At 44.3% G+C, this 22,700-nt stretch overlaps 4 protein-coding genes and 1 long non-coding RNA gene across 8 annotated transcripts; 2 read left to right on the top strand and 3 right to left on the bottom strand.

The window, feature by feature from the left end:
* Positions 1 to 81: 81 nt before the first annotated feature.
* Hrm (solute carrier family 16 member hermes) lies at positions 82 to 7,111 on the bottom strand. Its single transcript, XM_076818486.1, has 5 exons — positions 6,143 to 7,111; positions 5,562 to 5,774; positions 5,357 to 5,483; positions 5,089 to 5,268; positions 82 to 1,540 (listed from the first exon to the last, which is right to left on the bottom strand). The coding sequence occupies exons 1-5, from the start codon at positions 6,279 to 6,281 to the stop codon at positions 340 to 342; spliced, it is 1,860 nt and encodes a 619-aa protein (XP_076674601.1). The 5' UTR covers positions 6,282 to 7,111; the 3' UTR covers positions 82 to 339.
* Positions 7,112 to 7,312: 201 nt separating this feature from the next.
* LOC143372364 (uncharacterized) lies at positions 7,313 to 8,268 on the top strand. 2 transcript variants are annotated; one of them, XR_013086291.1, is made up of 2 exons: positions 7,313 to 7,550; positions 7,835 to 8,268. It is a non-coding gene; the product is annotated as an uncharacterized LOC143372364 (long non-coding RNA). The 2 variants fall into 2 exon arrangements; XR_013086290.1 differs by having other exon boundaries at positions 7,313 to 7,574.
* Positions 8,269 to 9,765: 1,497 nt separating this feature from the next.
* On the bottom strand, positions 9,766 to 11,271 carry Iscu (Iron-sulfur cluster assembly enzyme). Its single transcript, XM_076818497.1, has 4 exons — positions 11,086 to 11,271; positions 10,456 to 10,680; positions 10,309 to 10,387; positions 9,766 to 10,148 (listed from the first exon to the last, which is right to left on the bottom strand). Exons 1-4 carry the CDS (start codon positions 11,173 to 11,175, stop codon positions 10,051 to 10,053), a joined length of 492 nt encoding a protein of 163 aa, XP_076674612.1. The 5' UTR covers positions 11,176 to 11,271; the 3' UTR covers positions 9,766 to 10,050.
* A 533-nt stretch (positions 11,272 to 11,804) lies between these two features.
* Positions 11,805 to 18,099, top strand: LOC143372355 (uncharacterized). 2 transcript variants are annotated; one of them, XM_076818482.1, is made up of 4 exons: positions 11,805 to 15,276; positions 16,165 to 16,578; positions 16,698 to 16,811; positions 16,917 to 16,943. In XM_076818482.1, exon 1 carries the CDS (start codon positions 11,909 to 11,911, stop codon positions 14,336 to 14,338), a length of 2,430 nt encoding a protein of 809 aa, XP_076674597.1. In that variant the 5' UTR covers positions 11,805 to 11,908; the 3' UTR covers positions 14,339 to 15,276; positions 16,165 to 16,578; positions 16,698 to 16,811; positions 16,917 to 16,943. The 2 variants fall into 2 exon arrangements, with proteins under 2 accessions (XP_076674597.1, XP_076674598.1); XM_076818483.1 differs by lacking the exons at positions 11,805 to 15,276; positions 16,698 to 16,811 and adding an exon at positions 17,121 to 18,099 and having other exon boundaries at positions 16,244 to 16,578; positions 16,848 to 17,036.
* Sln (monocarboxylic acid transporter silnoon) lies at positions 17,720 to 22,662 on the bottom strand. 2 transcript variants are annotated; one of them, XM_076818484.1, is made up of 6 exons: positions 21,454 to 22,662; positions 21,174 to 21,317; positions 19,806 to 20,721; positions 18,677 to 18,897; positions 18,127 to 18,492; positions 17,720 to 17,848 (listed from the first exon to the last, which is right to left on the bottom strand). In XM_076818484.1, exons 1-5 carry the CDS (start codon positions 22,070 to 22,072, stop codon positions 18,317 to 18,319), a joined length of 2,076 nt encoding a protein of 691 aa, XP_076674599.1. In that variant the 5' UTR covers positions 22,073 to 22,662; the 3' UTR covers positions 17,720 to 17,848; positions 18,127 to 18,316. The 2 variants fall into 2 exon arrangements, with proteins under 2 accessions (XP_076674599.1, XP_076674600.1); XM_076818485.1 differs by lacking the exon at positions 17,720 to 17,848 and having other exon boundaries at positions 18,263 to 18,492; positions 18,567 to 18,897.
* Between the last annotated feature and the right edge of the window lie 38 nt (positions 22,663 to 22,700).

Genomic DNA, 22,700 nt, shown 5'->3' with positions numbered 1-22,700 from the left:
AATCTTCCCTCCCACGTGTAAGGCAAAGTAGTTCCAAATTTTGGAGAAAAGAGAAACATTCGCGTTTCTTAAAAATATATCTTTCTTCTTCTTTTTTTTTTCTTGAAAATTGTTTCCCTATAGATCCATCTGAAAGTGTGCGTATGGATCTCGTATTAACGTCATCACAGTGCCAGTAGTATATATATACATAACATTCATTCTAACATCACAGTATTTCATAATTATATTCTCATTATTATATACCGAGACGCGCCTATATTAACTTCTACAGTGATCGTACGATTATATCCTGATACTCCGCGAGACACCCGAAAGATTCCAACACGTCAAAATGCACTATAATTTCTCAACTTGGCTGGCTTTCTCCATAGAATCCTGCCTTTTCCTAATGAACGGCACGAAGCCCCATAACAACGCGCCCCCCACTAAAATTATTCCTAGTACGCTGAATATCGGCCCGTAGCTGCCGATCTGCTCGTACACGATGCCGCAGATAGGCGGGCCGACCAGCTGTATGATACCGTTGACGAACAACGAGATACCGTACGACGAGGTAAGCTTCTCTGTGCCTAACATGTCGGCCATGATCACCGCGGTGATGCCGACGTAAATGCCGGACGCCAGGCCGAACACGCCGCAGTAAACTGACAGTATTACGTAGCTGGTGGCGATCGGCAGCAGCGCCAGCGAGACTCCGGAAACGAACAACCCTCCGACGAAGTACCAGTGCTTGGGCATCATAGAGACATCGGACAGGGCGGAGCCGCCGATGCGCCCTATCAGGTCTAAGACCGAGACGGTCGAGAGCAGAAGGGAAGACATGTTCTTGTCGAAACCTAGCGAGATCGCGTATGCCGGCAGTAGTATGACGAAGTTCGTGTAGCTGACGGCGTTCGTCGAGTTCGAGATCAGTATGACGAGATAGATGGGATCTTTTAGCAGACTGAAATCGAAGAATTTGTTCTGAGGCTTCTCCTCGAGCTTTTTCACCTCGTCCGTGGGCTTTCGCGTGAACGTGCTGGAGATGGCGTTCAGTGTCAGGGTGGACGCCCTCTCTGGTTGCAAGGCGGAAAGCGTGCTCCCGTGATACGGCGTGCTAATGTAATGAAAGGAGGATGTGCTCGGCGACTGGAAAGGCGATTTACGTCTGGACAGCCTGTTATAGTCGCCGCGTTCCGGCACCGCGTGCAAAGCTGGCGTGCTGTGCATCTGGCTGGTCACCTCCCGCCCGGTCGGCATGCTTATCTTTCTTGTCCTTCCTTGCACCGGCGTATTCTTATAATATTCTAACGCGACGCTAGACGCGCTCTTTGGTACTATCGGGGCAGCCTTCTCGTTAGAGTTCGAGGAAGAAATCATGTTATTCAATTTCTTCTCGTCCTCGGGACTAGTTACGGTTATCGATGCGGCCTCCAAGTCATGGTCGTCCGACTTACTCGACGGCGGAGCTGGCACCATGTGTTTCTCCACCGGTTCGTATAAAAGAGCACTCGCCCACACATTCAAAGTGACAGCACCCATTATTAATACTGCACCTCTGTAAAAAAGCAAAAGAGACTTTAGCATGTTTCGTTCTGTCTATTATTAGGATTACTATGGCTTACAATATCGTCATCGGGACATTCCACGGCTGTTGGATGAGAAAAAAAAAAATAAGAGAAGATGTCTGAACAAACATTAGTGAACGGCGTAGCTTCAAGGTCAATTACACAAAAGTGGCGGGCGGTCGTAGATGCGCTGACTTTACGAGGCACGTTTCGCTAACACTGATAGACACTTGTCGCAGATATTAAAGGGCTCGGTGTTCTTAAGCAACGAACGTTTCGGTCCAAGTTACGCAGTTAATTAATGATTGAGAATACACAATCACTTTCAATTGATAATTATATGAACATGAAGTGAAATATTTGATGGATCACCTTGCGAGGTACTGTTCATGTGACTATGATGTGATCGAATGAGATAATTCAGAAGATAATAATTACCAAGCGTTTATAGAAACGCTTTATTCTTTATATTCCTTGCATAAGCCTTAAATACATAATCCAAGTATATAATATCACTTCTTATAGTTCATATATTATAGAGAGAGAGAGAAAAAAAAATATATAGAAGTCAATACCATCAAGTACAGATACTCCTCGGATACAGCTCCCTTAATACAGTCTGTGGTAATTAATTCACATTAACATATGACTCTGTGTGTCATTGACAATCGTGTTGATACCGAGTTACATCGCAATCTATCACAGATAAAATATCGCAAACGAAGTCCCATATATCCGAAAACATACGAGGCTTACTTTAATACTGATTTAAACGATTTACAAGGTATTAATACAGGCGTTTCATAGTCTGCGCCCGCGATCGTTTCCCATTAGGCGCAGACTATGACGAGCCCGGTTTTGTGCGTCAATCTGAAACTGTTCAAATAGATTAAACATTGAACAAAGAGCAGAAACTCGTGATTCGGGATGCATTCATGCAGAGCAGCGTATCAATTCAACGAGTTAGCGTGATGCAAATAGTGCTCTGAGATCTCTTCAAACATAACACTCTGGCGGTATCTTACTGGCATTTAAAGTTTCAGAGTATAGAGAGAGAGAGAGAGAGCGAGAGAGAGAGAGCGCGAGAGAGAGAGAAAAAAAAGGAATATCAAAGACGATACGCGCATCCCTTCGCGTTTCAAAATAGATCGGGATGGAGAAGTTATATTTTTAGCGTGCGTTTCAGATCGCGTACAATATTCGCGGCGCTACGAGAAGTTCATCTTCTTCGAAATCGCATTTTCCCCCTGTCCTCTTCCGTGGACCACATACTTCTGCAACAAAAGAAAAATAAAAGGGACGCTTAGACGGTACAGAAAGAGTACGAACTTACGTATCTATCATAAGAGATTTTATATATATATATATATATGTATAATAAAATGATTTACGTTCAATTTGGTCACGCGGATAACGCGTTCCACACATTTTGCGGCGATTAGAATTAATCGATAAGCGCGAATGTCTTTCGACACAACAGTGTGCCTCGTCGCTGCAAAGAAAACTTGAAAATAAAATGTTGACAAAACACGAGTAGCAATCTTTCTTTCTTTCCTTTCACTGACTTACATTTCAATCTATTACCCAATCTACTACCGGTCTCGTTTGCTGGTCGGCTTGAAATAAGAGCATCTGCTCGCATGTTCACGTCGAAACGAGGCGAACGGACGGGGGAGGGTGGGGCGTAGAACGAAAGTAACACGAGGGAGGGGGAGGAAGAACGTCTATCATTTTTCTTCATTTCTCGATCGAAAATAAACGTCTTTTTCCATCAAGTTATCGTAATGCAGAGTAAGCTAAGTAAACAGTGCTATAAGCTACGGTTATCGCAAAACCTATTCTGCGGCGTTATGACACGTTCAATCCAGACACGTGAGCGTCACGCGTCCGAGGTATAATGCGTGCGCGCCGCAAATGCGCGAGTACTTTAAAACGTCAAACAGTATGTTTCCGTGGTTGTTGCAGACGTGATTATTACGTATGCACACAGATCGAAATATACGACCCCGAGTCGTTTCTCATCGACTATGCAGCAAGTTTTTTTTTTTTCATCCGCCTCTAACGAGTGCAAAGCGATTCATTTTCAAGAATGAGAAAAAAAGTGTTATCTTCTATGGGCACAGCTCTGTATTTCAAAATTAGTTTACACTTTCATTCTAGCCGGCTCTACTAGTGTATCGACCCTTTCGGCGATGCGGCAATCATTACCCGCGCGTACAGCAACGCCGGGCGATCCGCGCGTCTCGCCCGCACCGAAAGGGTCGATGCTTTTCTGCGCGAACGATAGAATAGAAGTATGCGTTGTATGTTTTACACTGGTGATTACTTTAAACAACCACCCCCGGCCAAGGAACTCGGGTCTCTTTATCACGATGAGGGAGAGTCGCCACGACGTAATGGACAGTCTCGTATAATGGCCAAGGCGTACTGCGTCCCTTTTTATTAGAGTTGCGTCTAATTTGAAATAGCGTTAATGTGAGTTGCTGATGGTAAGAGAACGTTCGGTAGACAATTCCATAGATACTAAAAAGAACCGTGAAAAAGAAAACAAAACGTATGTAACGGAATATGTTTCTCCTTACCTAAACAAGTCTGAGGCAGCTCGTTATTTACGACTGGTCGAGCGCCGTTCCCGGTGCAGTGACTTCGGAGGAAAGGGGGTGTTAGTGTAAAGATATTTGGTTTGTAACAGGAAAGTGCTTAATTCGTCGCGGGCCAAGCGCATCCTCTACAAACCGACGAATACTTTTCCTATGTACATAGAGGCGTGGGTGTGTTACATATACGTTACCGTGCAACCAACGTCAAATGGTTAATGTTCGTTATCTTTAGCCACGTATAACAGATTTGACGGAAAAGCTGTAAACACAGCTATGGAAGCTGTAAATTCACAGAGATATACACGATAATACTGTTGCGTACACGAATGCACACGCGTGTCTGTTATCCGAGTGTCCCGTGAAAGGAACTGTTACATGCATATACATATAATCAGTCATCCTCGCATTTATATCCAATAAATTATAATAATGATATATATATATATAGGTATATAGATACTCACCAAGATAAATCTTCACTAAACTATGTGAACTCTTTACGGCAATGTCACTTTATTTACAGGAACTTCGTGAGAACGAGAAGATGCACGTAAAAATGCACAATGTCTTGTATGTACTCTTGTAACACGCACATAAGTGTTACGAAATTGCATGAAATTGGAGGGTCAAGGCCACAAAATCACAGGTACATTAAATTTTGTCAAAATTAAGTCGGGGCGTGTTTTAATTCGTTATTTCGTTTAGATGGTTGGAAAAATTAGTTGCACAGTCAGATGTAATCATATTCGAAGGAATATTAATGGATAAACGTAATGCTCGCCGACTAGATAGCTCAACATTCTGTGAAGGTAAAGTTAAAGCTCAGCTTTTAGCCTCGGCGATTCATAATTTTTCCAGGAATCATAAATTCAATGTGATATCGAACAGAAAATAAAGTCATACCTTGTTAAGCGTAAATATAAAGGAGCAGAACGTACCTGTAACCATATTCTCTTAGAAGAACTCCGAGAATGGGTGGAAGAAATATTGAACCTAATGCACTGCCAGATATGCAGAGCCCATTCGCAAGTCCACGCAACCGGACAAAGTAAGAAGTTACAATGTACACAGTCGGGGGGAATGCCAAACCTGCCCCTGTTCCTACTAGGACACCGTAACTAAAAAAGAAACGGCAGGATTATACGTTTATAATTGCGGTAAATTGTGTTCCAAGCATGGTCTATATTTATTAAATTACATAATTACCTAACGCATAAAAAGGCCACAGAGTTTGCGAAATAACTAAGCATCATTCCTGCAGCAGCGAATGTTCCTCCTAATAGCGTCACTGTTCGATAGGAGTACTTAACAGACAATATACTGGAAAGAGGGCCTAGGGGCAGAAATCACATAGGTTTAGTTTTTTACGTACGATTTCAAGAAATTTCAGGCGTTAGGAGAGGGGTCTTACCCAGTGAACTGTACAGAAAGTAACACAGAGCTGGAATCCAAGCAGCTGCAGCAGGCGATGCGTCAAAAACTTCAAGAAATTCAACAAACAGGACGCCGAAAGATTTCACTGTTCCCGGAATAAGAAGATTGACCATGACGGACGCTAAAAGAACAAGCCACCCCCATCCTCCATCTGGTGGGACTAAATCTTCTTCGGTCGTTACATTTTTAACTAAACAAACAATGCACCTCTCGTGTAATTTGTTGTTTCAAAAATTCAAAAAATCAAAAAATTCAGAAAGGAACACATGAAACTTGCAAATGAAACTAAGAAAGGCCAGAGATGATGGATCACAGAGAAATAGAAACGCTGTTGAAGATAAACGACTGATATATTTATTATCACAATTGTATCGAAAAAAATATTCAGCCTCAATATTTTCAGACATCGATGCGAAAATTAGTACAGTGGGAGGCACGGGAAAATCACAATGATTCACTACTGTTAGTTTCTCTCTCGCTCGGCACGTAGTGACAAAGGAAAAGCTGCGCGCGGACCGTTTCGAAGATATAAATGAACCTTCTACGGGAACGACTTACCGTGCTTGTTGGTCCCATTGGAGTTGCTTTTCTTCTCGTTTTCCGAACGCTGCGACACGAGCGTGTAATCCCCGTTCTTGCCCGCCCCGAATTTGATGTTGATCCCATTGTCCTGATCTTGGACTCGTTGCATTGTCATCGACCTTTCCTTTCACGTTCACGTTCGCGTGCGCGCACGCACACGCATGGGTGTATTGGTACAAAGGAAAAGCGAAACCGATCGCTGTTAAACAGAGGCCAGGACGGGAACAGAATCTATCGTATGACCAGCGTACAAAGCCGCGCGATTGGATGCATACGTGTGTATGCAACGGAAAAGAAAGAAAGAACAGAAAGGTTGAACGCAGCAGGAATGTGCACTGAATTGCAACACACGAGGGTGGATACAGAAGCTTCCTATGAGTGCACCAATATCAATGTTCACAAACTGCAGCAGGATCGGCAGTCGTGTCCTCCTCCCCGATTGCCTCGGACTTCATCAATTTTAATTTCTCGCTGGTCGCACCCACGACGCCCGTGGCTTATTTCGCACCTCTGGTAATGCGCGCCCTGTGGTGATCCGGTCATAGACCTTTCCCACGTTAACGGTCTCCCTCGAAACAGAGGAAAATATCCGCGGTGTAATTGACCTGACGCCACCGACAGCGATCCGCAATGCGCCGATGATGCGAGCCGTTGAACAGCTGGGGTAACACCGCCGCCCGTGCCTCTTGCTCTCGACGCTTCCTCAAATCGCATCAAATCTCGCGTAAACAATGGCATGTATACAGCCGAAATTCTCAAGCGACGGCCCAGCACTATCGTGTATTCCGGATACCAGGGGGGCGGGCGACCAGCCGTTATCACACGCACGACACGCACACTAAACTGGTCCACCGTCACGGAACCACCGATCAGCTGTGCATCACGCAGGGCCGCGCTTTGCCACTACTTCACCCAAGCCCCCACCATACCAATCGTCCTCCAGTCGGCTCTTCTCGCCGTAGCATTCGACCGATTCCCCACCGCTGCTCCTATGATACCCTCCCCACCAAGCTTCTAACTCTCTCTTCCTTCCCTCCTTTCACTCGGTCGGTTCCATCGCTCTCTCTCTCTTTCCCCCATTGTCGTATGCACGGTTATGGGCCCGCATAGAGAAAGAGGATGCATAGCGACACGGGAAACAAGGGAATGGAAAATTTACGGGCCGGGCTAACGCATAGGGCTCTGTCCTCCCAACGGGACGCAGGCCACGAATTTTAACGAGCTCGGCGCGCACCACGCGTCCCACTTCGGGGATAGTGAGATCGAGGTAGGAAAAACAAGCGCGCTGGACAGGTGATAAGCGATGGCTGGTATCGAACGATGTAGGAAAAACGGCCCGCATATCGCCGTGAGAGAGATTCGCGTCTTGGCTTATCGCGAAAAGGTAAATTCGAAGCGAGTCATCCGGGCAAGTTTACTCACCTCTCAAGGGACCCCTTATCCGACCGATCCCTTTTCGATTTTACGACGAACTAGTTCATGGCGCTCTGAGTAACTCTAGCCAGAGTCCCTTTTTCTGTATTTGAGGCATTGCGTAGCGACAGCGTATCTCTAACGCGATCTTCAAACTTTTAACACAAGATCCGTTATTGATGAGGACCGCGAGTATGTATTACGCGTTGTTATGTAAAGCGGAATAATGAATGGAGCTGTTGTTTGCATTGTTAGGCGATTTCCGCGAAACAAATGCATATCGGTGGACGCGTGTGCAAATAATTTTCACGCAACCTCGCCGCTTGATTACGCAGCAGGGCAACTCTAACGTTTCAGTTATATCGCGGATCAGTGGCAACGCGTGTTTGTCAGAGTAGCCATTGTGCGTGCGTCCAACGATGACTCTTCAGGGAATTAGAACCAAGAGTTTGCAATGGCGCGTGTGCGCGACACGTGTCCGACTGGATAAACTCGATTAGAATTTGAAATATGTATATATATATATAAAACAGACTCTTGAAAAACACATCCCGCGTTACCTGTGAATTAACTACGCAAATGTAATGCAATTTTCGAGAGTGCATGGTTACATCACTGTCCCCCTTCCAGTGGCGGATTTAAGAAAAAAGACTCAGGTGGCAAACGTTCTGAGGGGCCCATTTTGGGGGGGAAAATAAAGAGGGAGTTTACTAAAACCGGGCTAAGTGTAGTAGTACGAAAAAAATGTAGTGTTTGGATACCTATACCTAATCATAATTTTTTGGCGGGTCCTGCGGGGGCCTAAGCGGCAACTGCTCATCAGCCGCCCTGTTAAATCCCCCACTGCCCTCTTCTGTTTCTTAAATACCTACCAAGTCACGTACTTCACATTTTTATCATCTATTATATCGAAGTATCATTACACGCGTAACAGAAATCTTCACGGAATCTACTTAACAATTGAAATAAGCGCGGCTCAAGTATTTTTAATACTCGAAAACACATTGCTTCCCTCATTATATAATTAGATTATATAATTTTATAACACACCTAAATAAGATGAAAATCTGCCCAGCGGACGTTATACATATATAGTTAGGTATCTAGATATGCGCGTGTTTAATCAGGAGGAAAAGAGATAGCCGATACATACATACATCGACGTCGCGTTGATAAGAGCGTGTAAGCTTCGATCGACTATGATACTGACGCGAATAGCATGGAAAGCCGTAGACAATGTAAATTACGAATTAACTCGTTAATTGCCCCCCTTCGCGAATTAACTTGAGACGCGCAATTGACAGTTGCAACCGCACATGACTCGGTCTATATTCGCTCTTATTAAGCATCAATTGGTGTGATGACAGTTATAAGAGGGATGCCCGAGTCACCGATCCGGCTCATTCTCTGGCTCGCGCGAGCGCTGCATTCATTTTAATCGCCTGAATCGAAGTCGCGTTCTAGGAAACCGCTCTCTCGGAACGCGATTCCACTATACGAGCGAAAGATACAGGAACGCGGGTAAATATTTGATTAGGCATCATGGCTATGAGGAAATTGCGATTCTTTCGCGGCATACCATTTCCTATTCCACGCTGATTTATAGAGCGCACGAAGATGTTGCCGGGGATATTGGAAGCGTAGAGAGGATGAATTGAGGCGCAAAGAAATTTTCTAGAAAATAGAAAGAAAATAATTTACACTCCATTTTAGTGATTTTTTTTTAAGTGTTCTACGTAATATGGAGATTTAGTGATAATTGTTCAAATAAAATGTATCACTTTCCTTCTCGATCCCTCCCCTCTAAGTCGCCGACGCTGCAGTGGTACGTAATCGTTAATGGCATAATAGGTTCCCGTAAAAACTAGTTGTGCAAATAGAGATGTTTTCGTCAACAGTTTAAATTGCTGCTAGGATACTTCATTTTGTGTCAACAAAAGTATTTGTTACGATGATGTCACTTTAACATCTGAGATTTCGCCGTGGTAAATTGTACTCTTCAGATTGTATCGTCAAATGAATTGGATGAGTTTTATTTCGGAGACGGAAGTAGATTGTCGTATAAATAGAACAAGAAACAAATGATATACTGCACGTCAGTTTTATACTAACGGCTAACTGAACAGCGAATAATGATTTGGTCAATGTTAATGTTACTATGCAAATAAATCCTATAAATCGACCAGTTTTCTAATCAAATATATTTATTTGCTTCCACAAAATAAAATATAGCAGAGCTGAATATTTCTACACGAAACTATAAATATATATTGAGATACATGTTTGTTTTTTTTTTTTTTTTAAGTTCGATCACAGTTCATATCGTGTGAAGATTCTGAAATTTTTTAAAGCATTTAGTGGCCACAAATGTACAGTTACTACACGAGCCGCATGTAACACAGATCTGTGTTACATAATTACAACGTCACTCGCTATCCTTTGGAACATATTAGAATTATGTTTCGCTTGGTTTACTTACTACCAGCTTCGCTCTTACTCTCGTTTACTTTCGCCTGCTGTTTTATGCGATAATCTGACAAAGCAGCCTTAATTGCATCTTCTGCAAGCACTATAATACAAAAAAGGGGGGAAGGTAAGTTTCGTAGCTTACTTTATTCACAGCTATACGACTAATTACTCGTCAAAATACTCCCGAAGTAGTCGCACGAGTAGAAGCAATAAACAATTCTTTGTAATTCAGAATAAAGTCGAGGGTAACTGTTACTTACTCGAACAGTGCAGCTTGACCGGCGGTAAGCACAATTCTTTAGCGATGTCGGTATTTTTCAGCGACAGTGCCTCGTCCACCTGTAACGCAAATCTATTCGTTACTCAAGTTTCGTCTAAGAGGCTCGTTAAAGTACGAAACTACTCACAGTCTTCCCTTTGACCCATTCCGTAGCTAAGGAGCTCGAGGCGATAGCAGAACCACAGCCAAACGTTTTGAACTTAGCATCGACGATCTTCCCGTTGTCGTCAACTTTAATCTGCAGCTTCATGACATCCCCACAGGCTGGTGCGCCCACGAGGCCCGTACCAACCTTGGAGTCGTTCTTATCCAAAGAACCCACGTTCCTCGGATTCTCATAGTGATCCAATACCTACAGAATTATAACGCTATGTCAGTGAAAGAACTAACTCGGCCTGTAATATATATTTAGCTTCCTCAACATACAGACTTCTAAGATTATCTATGACACACAGGCGACAAGTCCTGTGCGTATTATTAAACATCGACCCTAATACGCATTAAACCTGTATGCGAACATAACCTAGAATCGCCAGAGAATAATTAACACGAAACACTCGTATCATCGTCACTTTGAAAATGTCCGTTTTTAGAAACGCAATCGTATATGCAAGAGTCAAACGAGAAGGTCGAATTATTTATGTATATACTTCGATAATAGACGCTACTACTCGATACTGATTACCAAACATAACGCAAGACGTCCTGTATGACAGGTTATGGCGGGCGCCGCTGAATCAAAGCGATAAATACATACGTTTGGATGATAAGAGACAGCCGGAACGCTTCTAGTTATTAATTTCGAGGTTTTGTTGAGCCCCGTAGGCAACGAGCGCAGCAAAGACATCGTGTTTATGTAGGATTTACCATTCACCGATGAGAACAACTATTCCACCGCTTCGCAGAATGTTGCACAATACGCAACAATACGCCACTGACAACTGACACAATCGATTTTATTTTGATACATATGTTAGTGATGTGCATCGGTGGTAAGCCTGCTCTAATCTAGGAACAATTAGTGCCGAGAAAGAATTTCCTATCGCGAAATTCACTTCCAACAACCGTACTTTTCGAATCGAACTATTTCAACAACTTATATCGTCCACTACACGTTTACGACTTACTTTATATAATTGGGCTGTATGTAAAAACTGATTTTCAGTATCCTCGATGTAATTTCAGCCGGAATAACATTGCATACAGCGAGCGTGTTAACCTCCTTCAAGTAAAACCGCACGAGTGACACATCGAGCAGAAATTCATCCCAAAACGTTGATCCCACTTCGAACAAACGTAGAAGTTTGCCCAAGGGACGAAGTATCCTCGAAATGCGGTTACATAATCACAATTACATTGTAAGGATTACTTGTAAGACGCTGCCCTTTCGTAACGCGCGCCGATGATTGTTTTGTAACCGCCATACGAAATATTCCAATTACGCAACGCGTCAAGCCAGTAAGAAACCTTGATTTACTTTTTCTACGTCGGTCTCTTTTTTTTCTACTTCACTCTGCGCTTTCTAGCACACTAATTTCATGAAAATACAGGGCATTTGCGTAAGACGTTATTTGTAATACATGTTTGTCTTCGAACTCCCATGGAACGCAGTGACGAGATGTTCCAAGAAGCGACAAGCCTGCCCTATCAATCATGCTCAGAGCGACGGTAAAAGGAGGGCAAGGAAAAGGGATTCGAGGCAGCTTAAAATCTGCACCGAGTGGACGCAGGAGTGGACCTGCGCTAAACGGCTTCGAAGAAATAAACGCCTGGATGTTCGCGAGGTGATACGCGGCCCATTTTCCGCGCTGAAGTTATTGAGGACGCAGCCCTTGGTTGCGATTTCGCCTTGCCGCGGTGAGAACGCGAATGTCGCGAATGCCGGTTTCAGCGGCGAACGGCACGGTATTCCAGACGCATGGAGGGAATACATAGCCATGAGGAGATTCTGCGGTGCGACGGAGGCACGTGCAACGCAAAAAGGTCCGATGCCATGTTACGTCAGCTGCATCGCCACACACGTGCTGTGGACCGAGCTGGGCCTGCCCTTCGTGCAGGGGATTCCCGATCCATGGAAAAGTGAGTCTCTACTTCAGCGACGATCCGTTAGGTGCTTGTGCCAGCGACGCACCAGAAGAAATGGCACGCGGGACGCGTGCAATTACGACGGAGATGATGAGGCGGAAACAGAGCGCAATGTGAAGAGAAGGCACTGTGACGGTAAAAAGGACGGGGCCCAAGATGGGGAGGATGACTCGAAATTGCGGGGGGTTGAATGGAGGATGCATCAAAAGAGTGAGGACACTTTGAAGGAGGTCAAGGGGAGCAGGAAGAAGTATGTCGATCAGTTACCTCTGGCGGGAAAGTCGAGGTTCAGATCGAAGCAGAGAAAGGATGGAGAAAAAGGAAAGCCCGTGGATAATGAGAAGGTAAAAGAGCGTAGAACTCGACGAAAAGGGGACCCGAGTCGGGTGAAATACGATGACACGAGGCCACTGCAAAAAAGTCCAGATAAAGGAAACGAGACTACGAAAAGCGTTCAAAGGTCCCCCAATGTTGTTTGCTGCAACTGCCCGTTACAAAATTATGTTAGTCCATTGCAAGGGGTGGATACATCAAACTACGTGCTCTGCCATCGTTGCGAGAATGCTCGTCGCGAGGGTACACGAAGGGTAGATTGCTCCGGGAAGAAAATAGACGTCTGCGTACCAGATTCGAACAAGTCTATAAAGCACAAAGCCGTCGCGTGCGAGGAGATTTGCAAGCGGACGCGAATGCAGAAAGCGAAGCAACGGCTCGACGGTCTGATGGTGAAAAATCGTGTCGAAACGAGAAGCACGATAGTCTGCGAGAGAGACTTAAAATTTATCTGCTATCATTGCGGCAGCCCTTATCTGAGGATTTCCTCGAACACTATCGATCGAAAGGCATGTACGGCCGTCCGCAACCAGCCAGACAAGAAGTCTGGAAACGAAAAGGACGTGAAGTATAACAGAGCCGCGAACTGTTTATCGAAATGCCCCAAGGCGCGGAGACAAAGGAATAATGCTCGGTGTAATTCCACGAATGCCAATTGCACGTGCCGGGAGAGCAAAAGGTTTACTTCTAAGCGTGACCATGAGCGATCGCCACATTCGACGACCATTGAACAGCGAAATGACGCTGGCAACAAGAATGCTGACGAAATCCGAACGGAAAATGAACGTGGCGACGATGCCGCGGAGAGAAAGGGAATTCTGGGAATCGGTGGGAAGGAAATGGGAGATACTCGAAATGCTTCGACAAATGTCTATAATAGTATTACGAGAAAAGAATGGAGAAGGCTGAAAAGAGGCTCCACTCGGCGTAACCGGTTTTATGCTACTAACGGCGACTTAGCAAAAGGAGAGTGTAAGGAGACACCGACGATTAACCGTAATCGCGATTGTGTAAATCGAACGAGGCACAATAACGAAAGCGAAGATAAGGAGTGGAAGGTCGAATGTAGCGTTACCTCGACCACCAGTGACGAAAAGGCAGGAATCAGACGCTCGAAGTACTCGAGATCTGATAAGAACTCGAAGCACACGATATCAGATAGTGGCGAGTATGCAGACGGATCCGATAACTTGGCAAACGTTAATATTAGTGTCACGGACCAGGACAGATTGTCGGTGACTTCGATAACTTTCATGAGCCGACTGAATAATACACTCTCGACAAAGAGACGGTATGGGAGAAGAGGACCAAGGAGAAATCGCCGGACACCACTAGCGAAAGGCTTTCGACGAATTCTGGGGACTGAAGATCAAGTAGCTAAACGATCGGCGTCTAACAAGCCATTGAAATTGGAACGTACCGCGAACGATCGGAATGAAAATTTTCCGACGGAGGCGTGCGATACTTTGCCTCGCTTCGATTTTAATAATAGTAAGGAATCAGGTCAGGTCGAAAATTTGATTAATACGGGTAAGAATTCTAACACGAGGAAGACGAGGAGGTCCTATAGGCCGAGGCATAGAATGTATTAACGAGAGTGGAAACGTTCGATTCAAAAACTGGCTAGACGAGATTTTGGAGATTTTGATAAATGGTAACTGAAAAATGGGAGCATTTAGCATCTTTCTGGTTCGATCATAAACGAGGGAGATTCAAAAGAGACACTCAAACCCTTGAGCATGACGAATAAACGACGATCAATCTTGATGATATTTCCTCGTGAACATCGGCGCAGGATATTGGTGCTTTAGATTAAAGCCTGAGGAATTTGTTAAAACAGGGAAAAAATCTGTCCCGTTCGGCTCGCCGTCAAGATAAAATTGATGCTATCGACGCAAATTAACGCGGTCGTGAAAACAATCAACTTACAATTACACAATCAACAGTCAAGGAGATGTTCTCGTAACAGAGTTATTTTTACGTGAAATAGATACGTTCTGCTGATAGGGTGGACTCTCTGTCACCCGAATCTCTCGATATCATTGGGTGAAGCAGAAAAATACTCGAAGAACGTGGAGGAGATCAACGTGACTGATAAAAAGGTCGTCGTGGAAATACGAAATCGTTCTTTGCCTACTTGATTCCCAATCATATTTTATACTTCAAAATGTTAGATAACCGGGGAACTGTGATTACAATTCGTATTAACAATCTTGAATACCTTTGTAAGCTGAAATTTTGATGCCGTTAAATTCAGGTGATAACGTACAGCAAACTATTACGTCACTTACACTCCAAGGGGAATGAAATATCTGAATTGTCTTGACAGATCAAATTCTCGGTATTGGATCTCAATATCGTGTTTAGTTTGTAATAAAGAGCATAGGAAGTAAGGCAAGCTTCAACGACGATATAAGTCTGTCAACGAATCTTAATCTAATAGTGAAGTTCAATGTTCCACGGTAGCTAGAACTAGACCGCATCGTGGAAGGTTAAACATGTGGCTCAAGGGCATCAAGATATATCTTAGGTATATAATAGAAGCGTAGCTACAGACTTCTTATACTTAACTACAATTTGCTGAAAAGTAGAAACAAATTGCTTGAGACAACTAGATGGTTAGCTTTCTAGAATATTTAGAAACTTGTAGTATTTCTAATATTTAACATAGTGTGTCAAGTTTAGAAAGGTATTATCTATTGAACAACGTTGATTCATTTAATTGTTACTTAGTTGATAGAAGTAGACGAGATGTGTAAACTATTGCCTGAATTAAATAAAGCTAAAGCACACATCAATTGTGATGAAAAAATTAAAAAAAAAATTAAAACCGACTTAAAAAAAATAATGCACTAAAAAGTAAAAAATAATTTAATCCCTTATTTAATCTGCGACTCATTTTTTTTAAGTCGGTACCAGATTTACACAGTGCAAATGATGAGACGCCGAGTTGAAAAAATATGAGAGTCGTAGATTAAATAAGGGTCTGGGTTAATTAAATTATTTTTCACTTATCAGTGCATTTTTATTTTTTTCTTTATTATTAACCAGAACTGGCAAAATATTAGGCCAATATTGATGCAGTGTCTAGCGGGATAACCGGGGCACCGCCCTCTTTCAAATAAAAAAAAGGTCATCAAAATCGGTCCATGTGCTGAGGAGTTATGCGGGGACAAACAAAAAAAAATACATACGGGTCGAATCTATAACCTCCTTCTTTTTGAAGTCCGTTAAAAGTAGAAAACAAATTTCTTTAATTTGTTATTTACCTCCCGGCTAAACAAGGATAAAGCTTCAAAACGTCTAACATTTATTTTATACCTTCGTCACCTGAATGTGTGATAACACTTGTACTGAAAGCCAGTCGTAAGAACTAAACAAATGCTACAAAATACGTACGTCAATTGTTTGTTACGAGGAAGCTTGAACAGACAAGTGCGAGCAAAGGAAAACACCTCTGACGATTGAGGCGACCAAATTCTGCGATTGGTCCGTCCTTTTAATTGACTCCCACCGCCATCTGTCAATCGGAGCGCGAATCATTTTCCATTGTGTTCCTTTTGTTCATTACAGTTGTCATTATCTATTAAGCGTGATGTTGAGAGAAGCAAAAAGCATTTAACGTTGCACAGTGAGAGCTCTCAAAATGCATCTTCGGCGATACAAAAGCTATTTTCGTACCGTGACGCCATTATTTCGCTATGTGGTTTAACGATACATTCTCCTAGTTGTATCTTTTAATTGTAAATAACCTTATCTTTATTAAGTAATTCTCTGTAACATGGCAAAGACCAAAACGATCAGTAAAGGCTGCCCGAAATGCGAACAGCAGGTAAATCTCGCAACATTTCTAATAACCTTTCGTTTATAGAGAATATATTCGAGTACTCGAGTACCTAATGTTTTTTTTTTTTGGTGACTTTATGATGCTTTTGAGTTTGTTTGAATTAGATTAAATATTGTGAAAGGGATTAATAGTGATGGCATTGATGAAACGGCATTGCAAATGTACTGTTTGTAAATTTGGCAATAATATCCGTTGAAAGATCCGAAGCAAACTGAAATGTATTGTACATTAACTTAATAAATTTACCTACCAAGGTACCCGTTGCCTGCAAAGCATGTCCGTGTGGTCATTCATTTTTTAATGCAAGACGTAATTCAATTAAGAGTCCTCCTAGTCCCGATAGCGGAGTGATGAAAACCAGGCGAACTAATAGAATCAAACGAGAGAAACCAAATTATTACGACGCTTTAGAGTACGATAAACAGTCAAAGAAAAGCGCTAAAGTAAGGATAAGCTATCTCTCGTAACTTCTACATACATTTCCGACTAATGAAGATATATAAAAACAGAAATTATAATCGCTATAGATAAGAAAGGCAACAGACGCTGCCAGCGACATAGACTGCAGACAGTTAAACAAAAAAAAGAAAAGGAAGGGAAAAGGTAAGGGGAAGAGCGGGAGCAGTCATGGTTTAGGAGACGACGACGACGAAATGGAAGGTATCAATGGTTTGTCGCCGGAGAAACAACTTACGTGCTCTCTGATATTGCAAGAGTTGAACAACAAAATGAGAGTCGTGGCCTGGAAACCTTCATGATTCTTTTACTTCTCTTACCATTGATGTCTCCTGCTGTCAGAATTACTATTGCCGATTGCTAGTACCCTCTGATGTAATAATCGTTTTATATAAACTATCGAACTGTGTTAAAAAATACGATCCATTAATTACACCATAGTATTATATAACTTTATGTACGGATTAATAGCGTCAATTGATACAAATTATACACAAGTTTTAGTTAATAGAAAAGTAGATATGATAGACTGCTCTTAATTGTAATAGTTACATATACATGTATACATACTGTTGTGATAAATTCTTTGTACTTTATTTTTTTTAATATCGCGTAAAAACATCGATTTACATACCAATTTATCTTCCCAAGTATGAACATTAAGGCAGTATAAGTGAAAAGAATATAACTTTTATTAAAGATCAATGTGTTTAAATACATCTGTTTCTGTATGAAAAATATGTATTTCCTACTAAGATCGTTTCGTTTCATCGCAGGACCTGCCGCAATTCTTCTTTTTCTACAAATAATCATAACGTAACATGTAAATACCCAATGTACATATAGTGTTCATATAATGTATAAGGCAATTAACAACTGTAAATCCATTTTTTTAGAAGCTGTTCTTTACATTGCACACACACACACATATAAATATATATGTATGCGCAACGGCTTTGTTCTACGTTGTAAACTTTTTTACTTAAAAGTGTGAACAGTGTAAATGAGATGCCTCTATCCGCCAATAAACGAGATACGTGCATTTATAAAGGTTACGTATGAAAATCGGCTGCTTACCTGCCGCGAACATGGTACTATCGTGTGAATCTCTTTCCTGTCGAATACAACTGAACCAAGCAATACATCATAGTGGAATAATTGTGTAGCGACAAATGTTTGCGATTTATTATTTCTCTATTACACATTCGTTCGGTTTCTTTTTTTATTTTGTTATTTTTTTTTCGTTAATCACATTCGCAAAATATTCTTATTTCTTCACGGCCACCTCTCCTTGCGCATTACCGTTCTCTGCGTTAACGGTCATCTTCGATGATTTCGTTACTTCGTTAAAAACCAGTAGCATAGGTAAACCCCCCATCACCATACACGTTCCCATGCAGAGAAAGCACACGCTGTAACTTCCGGTTACATCGCGCAGGTAACCTGAAATTAATTATTTCCCCAGGATAATATCGTCGCCGTTCCACCCCTCGCTTCGCACGCAACGAGAACGATACCTCGGCGACTACCATGCAGAGAGTCGAGTACCTTCGAATTCGCTAATTCAATCGTAATTAATCTTTTAACGAATGCTCGGTACGATAATGGGCGGGGCCATATTGAATACCTGCTAAAGGCGGGATAGAAATTGCTCCGACGCTTTGGAACATCCTGACAAGACCGTACGTGGAGGATATTTTGTCGGTTCCATATTGGTCTGCAAGAAGGACGGGAACTAGGAGAAACCAACAGCCCAGGCATAATCCGTACATGCCGACGGAACACGCCAGAACGTAGAAAGAATGCGCCATTGGGATCGCCAGTACGGCCACACCGGCACCCACGACACTGTTGAACAAAACAGGAGAATATGTAATAAATAAGTATGTATACAATTAAGGAGTTTGCCTACTGTGACAAATAAAAATAAAAAGCTTTTTTCGGACACAGATTGTGAGAAAAGTAAAAATTCAATCAATTTGCGGTTTCGCACTTTATTTGAGCATATTATAAAGTAATAAAATCCATTGCAAAAACATTAAAAAGTTGAATATATCAACCGTGGGATGACTGCGCGTAAGTTATAGCTTTTCGCGAACGGCCAAACGGTGTACACGATTTCTCGGGTTCTAATGGTCCGATTGCAATAAAAATTTACACACATATTCGTCATAACAGTTATTGGGTGTTGACCTGCGCTTTTTGCAATATCATTTTGTTTATTGTAAATTCTAAACAAATTTAGTAAAAAATTTCTGCAGAAAGTCGCAAAAAATGTTCAAACACCTGCCATTTAGTTTATTTTTGATAAATTAACAAAAACGAAAGGTCATCGCCTAGCAAATGCATTATAATTAATGAAAAATATTCGCTTTTTTATTTCACATACTCCTACAAGGCACAATCGTGTACACCGATTGGCTGTTCACGAAAATCAATAACTCACGCGTAGTCGTCTCACAGTTAATATATTCAACTTTTTAATGTTTTTGCAATGGATTTCATTACTTCATAATACGCTCAAATAAAGTGCCAAACCGCGGATTGATTGAATTGTTACTTTTCTCACAAACTGTGTCCGAAAGAAGCCTTTTATTTTTATCTATCAGAGTAGGCAAACCCGTTAAATGATTCGTTCTCTCTCATTAATAGTGCAACTCCTCGTCATATACAGGCCCACAAAAGGCGACTGACGATGACTACCTTACAACTTCCCCTTGCAACCTCAGCCGTTAATAGAGAAATCGCCTTATTACCTCCCGATATACCCTTTCCGTCGATCGAAAAGCTGCAAGTCCGAGAGCCATCCAAGTCCGAGCCTGCCGCAGAGATCCAGAACGGCGGAAATGGCCACCAGGTATCCGGCCTCCGATTTCGTGTAGCCAGCCGCGTGGACGTACGCGGGAAGGTAATAGAGCATGTAAGGGCTCCCGGTGGACATGAGGCTGACCGAGAAGCACATCATTATGAACTGGGGATTCTTCAACAGGGAAAGATCGATGTACCGCATGATCTTCTGCATGACAGTCTTCGATTCCTTCGGCACTTGTGGTTCGTTCTGAGGAACTGGGCAGACGGCCGCCACCGACGATTTCAGCGATCTCAGCGACGACCTGGCCTTGTACACGCACGTGGAGTCGGTCGACAGGTCCTCGACACTGTGCAATATGCTGGAGCTGCGTATCTTCGAGATCGGCTTCATATGGAGGGTCTCGCCCATCACGTCCTTCTCCTCCTCGCTGTCCGTCATCTCTACCGCGGTCACGCTGCTCTGATGGAACAGCTCGTTCAACAGATTGTGCTTGGTGGTGGTGTCGCTGGCGAATATCAGATCCAACTTCTGCTGCTTCGCCGCCCCCAATTCCCTGGCGCTCTCCGCCTCGGCGGACTTCTCGGACCTCTCCGGCGGCTCTGCCGACTCCGGCGCGTAATTGTTCTCCAGCGGCCGGTAGAGGGTAGCGCTCACGCACACGTGCAGCATGCAGCCACCTAGCAGCAGGATCGTCCCGTGAAAACCGAAACTCTCCACTAGAACCTCGATCAGAAGGGGGAAAACGAAGCTACCCGCCGCTGTGCCCGACACGCAGATGCCGTTCGCCAGGGCGCGATGCTTATCGAAATACTGAGAGACGAGGATGATGCCTGGCGTCGTCGACAGACCGCCGCCGATACCTGAAATCATATCGTATTCGTAGTCAGTACGAACCACAAACAAACGTTCATCCGGCGTCTCACGAGAGGGACTCGCGACCTCGACGAATGCTTCCTCGAACGGCTAGCATCATTATAGAATTTAGACAGTTTTAGAATAGCGGTCTAGGTCGCGACCTTCCCCCGGTCCCTTTGTATCTTTTCTACAACATCTGCAATATCTTACGTAACGGGTGCCGGGATATACAGCGAGCCATGCACAATGAGCATTGTTAACAGGGCAGGGAATTGTTAGGATTTACCAAGTGCCTATTGACCCCTGGCACAATACCATACTCCGCGCTGAAAGGGGATTCGTTATCCGCGGGTCAGCTGGTTGCGTAAGGCTACGCAAAATCAGCGAACCTACCGGTGCCAATAAATCCATGATTCGCTGCACATACGCGGCCGTTACGTGCCAATTCTTCGCCTACCTGTCAATACTCCAAATGTAAAAAAGAGGTGTAACAATCTCGTGGCAAAGTAACTTATCGTTAGTCCTAGGGCACAGAACAGGCCCCCGATGAACACCACCGCTCGGCAGCTGTACTTCTGGCACAGCATGCTGGTGACGGGAGCTGTGGGACGAGGCAACGCATCGTTACGTAATCGGTCAGCTTGTTCGCGATGCTTCGGAAACGGGAAGACTAAGGACACCCGCCGAATCGATTGGCGGATGGGGAGGAGGAGGAGCACGCGTCGGGGATGACTCACCGAGGGCAAGGCAGAGGCAAGACAGAATAGCTGGTATCCAGGAAGCGACCGAGGCCGAGGAGTCCTTGAACGTCTCCATGACCTCGACGTAGAGCACTCCGTAGGACTTTACCAGTCCGGCCACCCAGAACTGCACGAAGAACGCCCCGCAGACGATCACCCAGCCGTAGCCACCGTCCAGGGGGACGAGGGTGGTGTTCCTCGGTTTCTTTATCTCTCCCTGCTTCGGCCTCCTCTTCTTCGAGAGGGAGCTCTTGGTGGAGCGAAGCTCCCTGGACTTGGCTATCAGGGGCCTGGCGGTGAGGCTCGATATAGTAAGGAGGTTGTCGTTGTCCTCGTCCTCGATGGTCTCGGGGCTCTGGAGGTGAGGGGGTACGATCGGGGTGGAGGTGGCCGTCGCCTGGACGGCCAGCGAGGCCGGCCTCTTCGGCGACGGGACGCCGGTGCTCAGGTCGAACACGGGCGCCGAGTGTATGGACATCAGGCTGCCCAGCTGATTCTGTTGATTCATATTCTCGTCGATGACGCCGGCGCCGACCATCTCCTGCGACGCTGCCGCGCAGGAGACGGCGTCGCGCTCGACCGTGTCCTGCAGACTCCATTCCCGTGGTAGCGACATGTTTCGACGGCTTCGTTCGCGCGACGGGGACCGTAATACATTGGAGTTACGTTGCTTGCCCGACCACTTTTGGTTTCCTTCGACACAGCGGGTCCTCCGGTTCCCCTCACCTGCCGTCTACTGGACGCCCTCGAGAAGGTCTCCTCTGGACCCTCCGACGACTCTGCCCTGTCCGTGCACCCCCTGCTTCCTCGAGAGCTTCTCTCCCTGTGCGGTGGTTCCCTCGTCGTGCCCTTCCACCCTCGTCAGGACTCAAACTACTTCGAGCGGTAGCCTGGCTGTACGTGGACGTTGCCACCCTCTACGGTCCACCGTTCCCGTTTTTTCCACGCGTATTGCCCGTCCGTCCACTGCCTTCTCACCATTTACACGCTCTCCGGATATCTACCGTCTCGGTCGCGGGGTGGCTTGGTAAATAACCGAGACGGGAAGGGGTGCGCACGCAGAGGAGGTCGCCACCGAATGGAAACTTACGGGATCGATAGCTCGGCCACGGCTGACGCACTGGCATCTTCTCGCGGCAGTCACCACCACGTGGACTGGAGACAATGCCTATCGGTTTATTGTCCCGTGGTCGACCCACTTTTCCCCGGAGTCGGGCCACGACTTTTAATTGCATCCACCCGGA

This window comes from Andrena cerasifolii, chromosome 8, assembly GCF_050908995.1.
Source record: "Andrena cerasifolii isolate SP2316 chromosome 8, iyAndCera1_principal, whole genome shotgun sequence".
Taxonomy (NCBI): domain Eukaryota; kingdom Metazoa; phylum Arthropoda; class Insecta; order Hymenoptera; family Andrenidae; genus Andrena; species Andrena cerasifolii.
The sequence above is the reverse complement of the archived record's forward strand: the minus strand, read 5'-3'. Positions and strand labels throughout refer to the sequence as shown.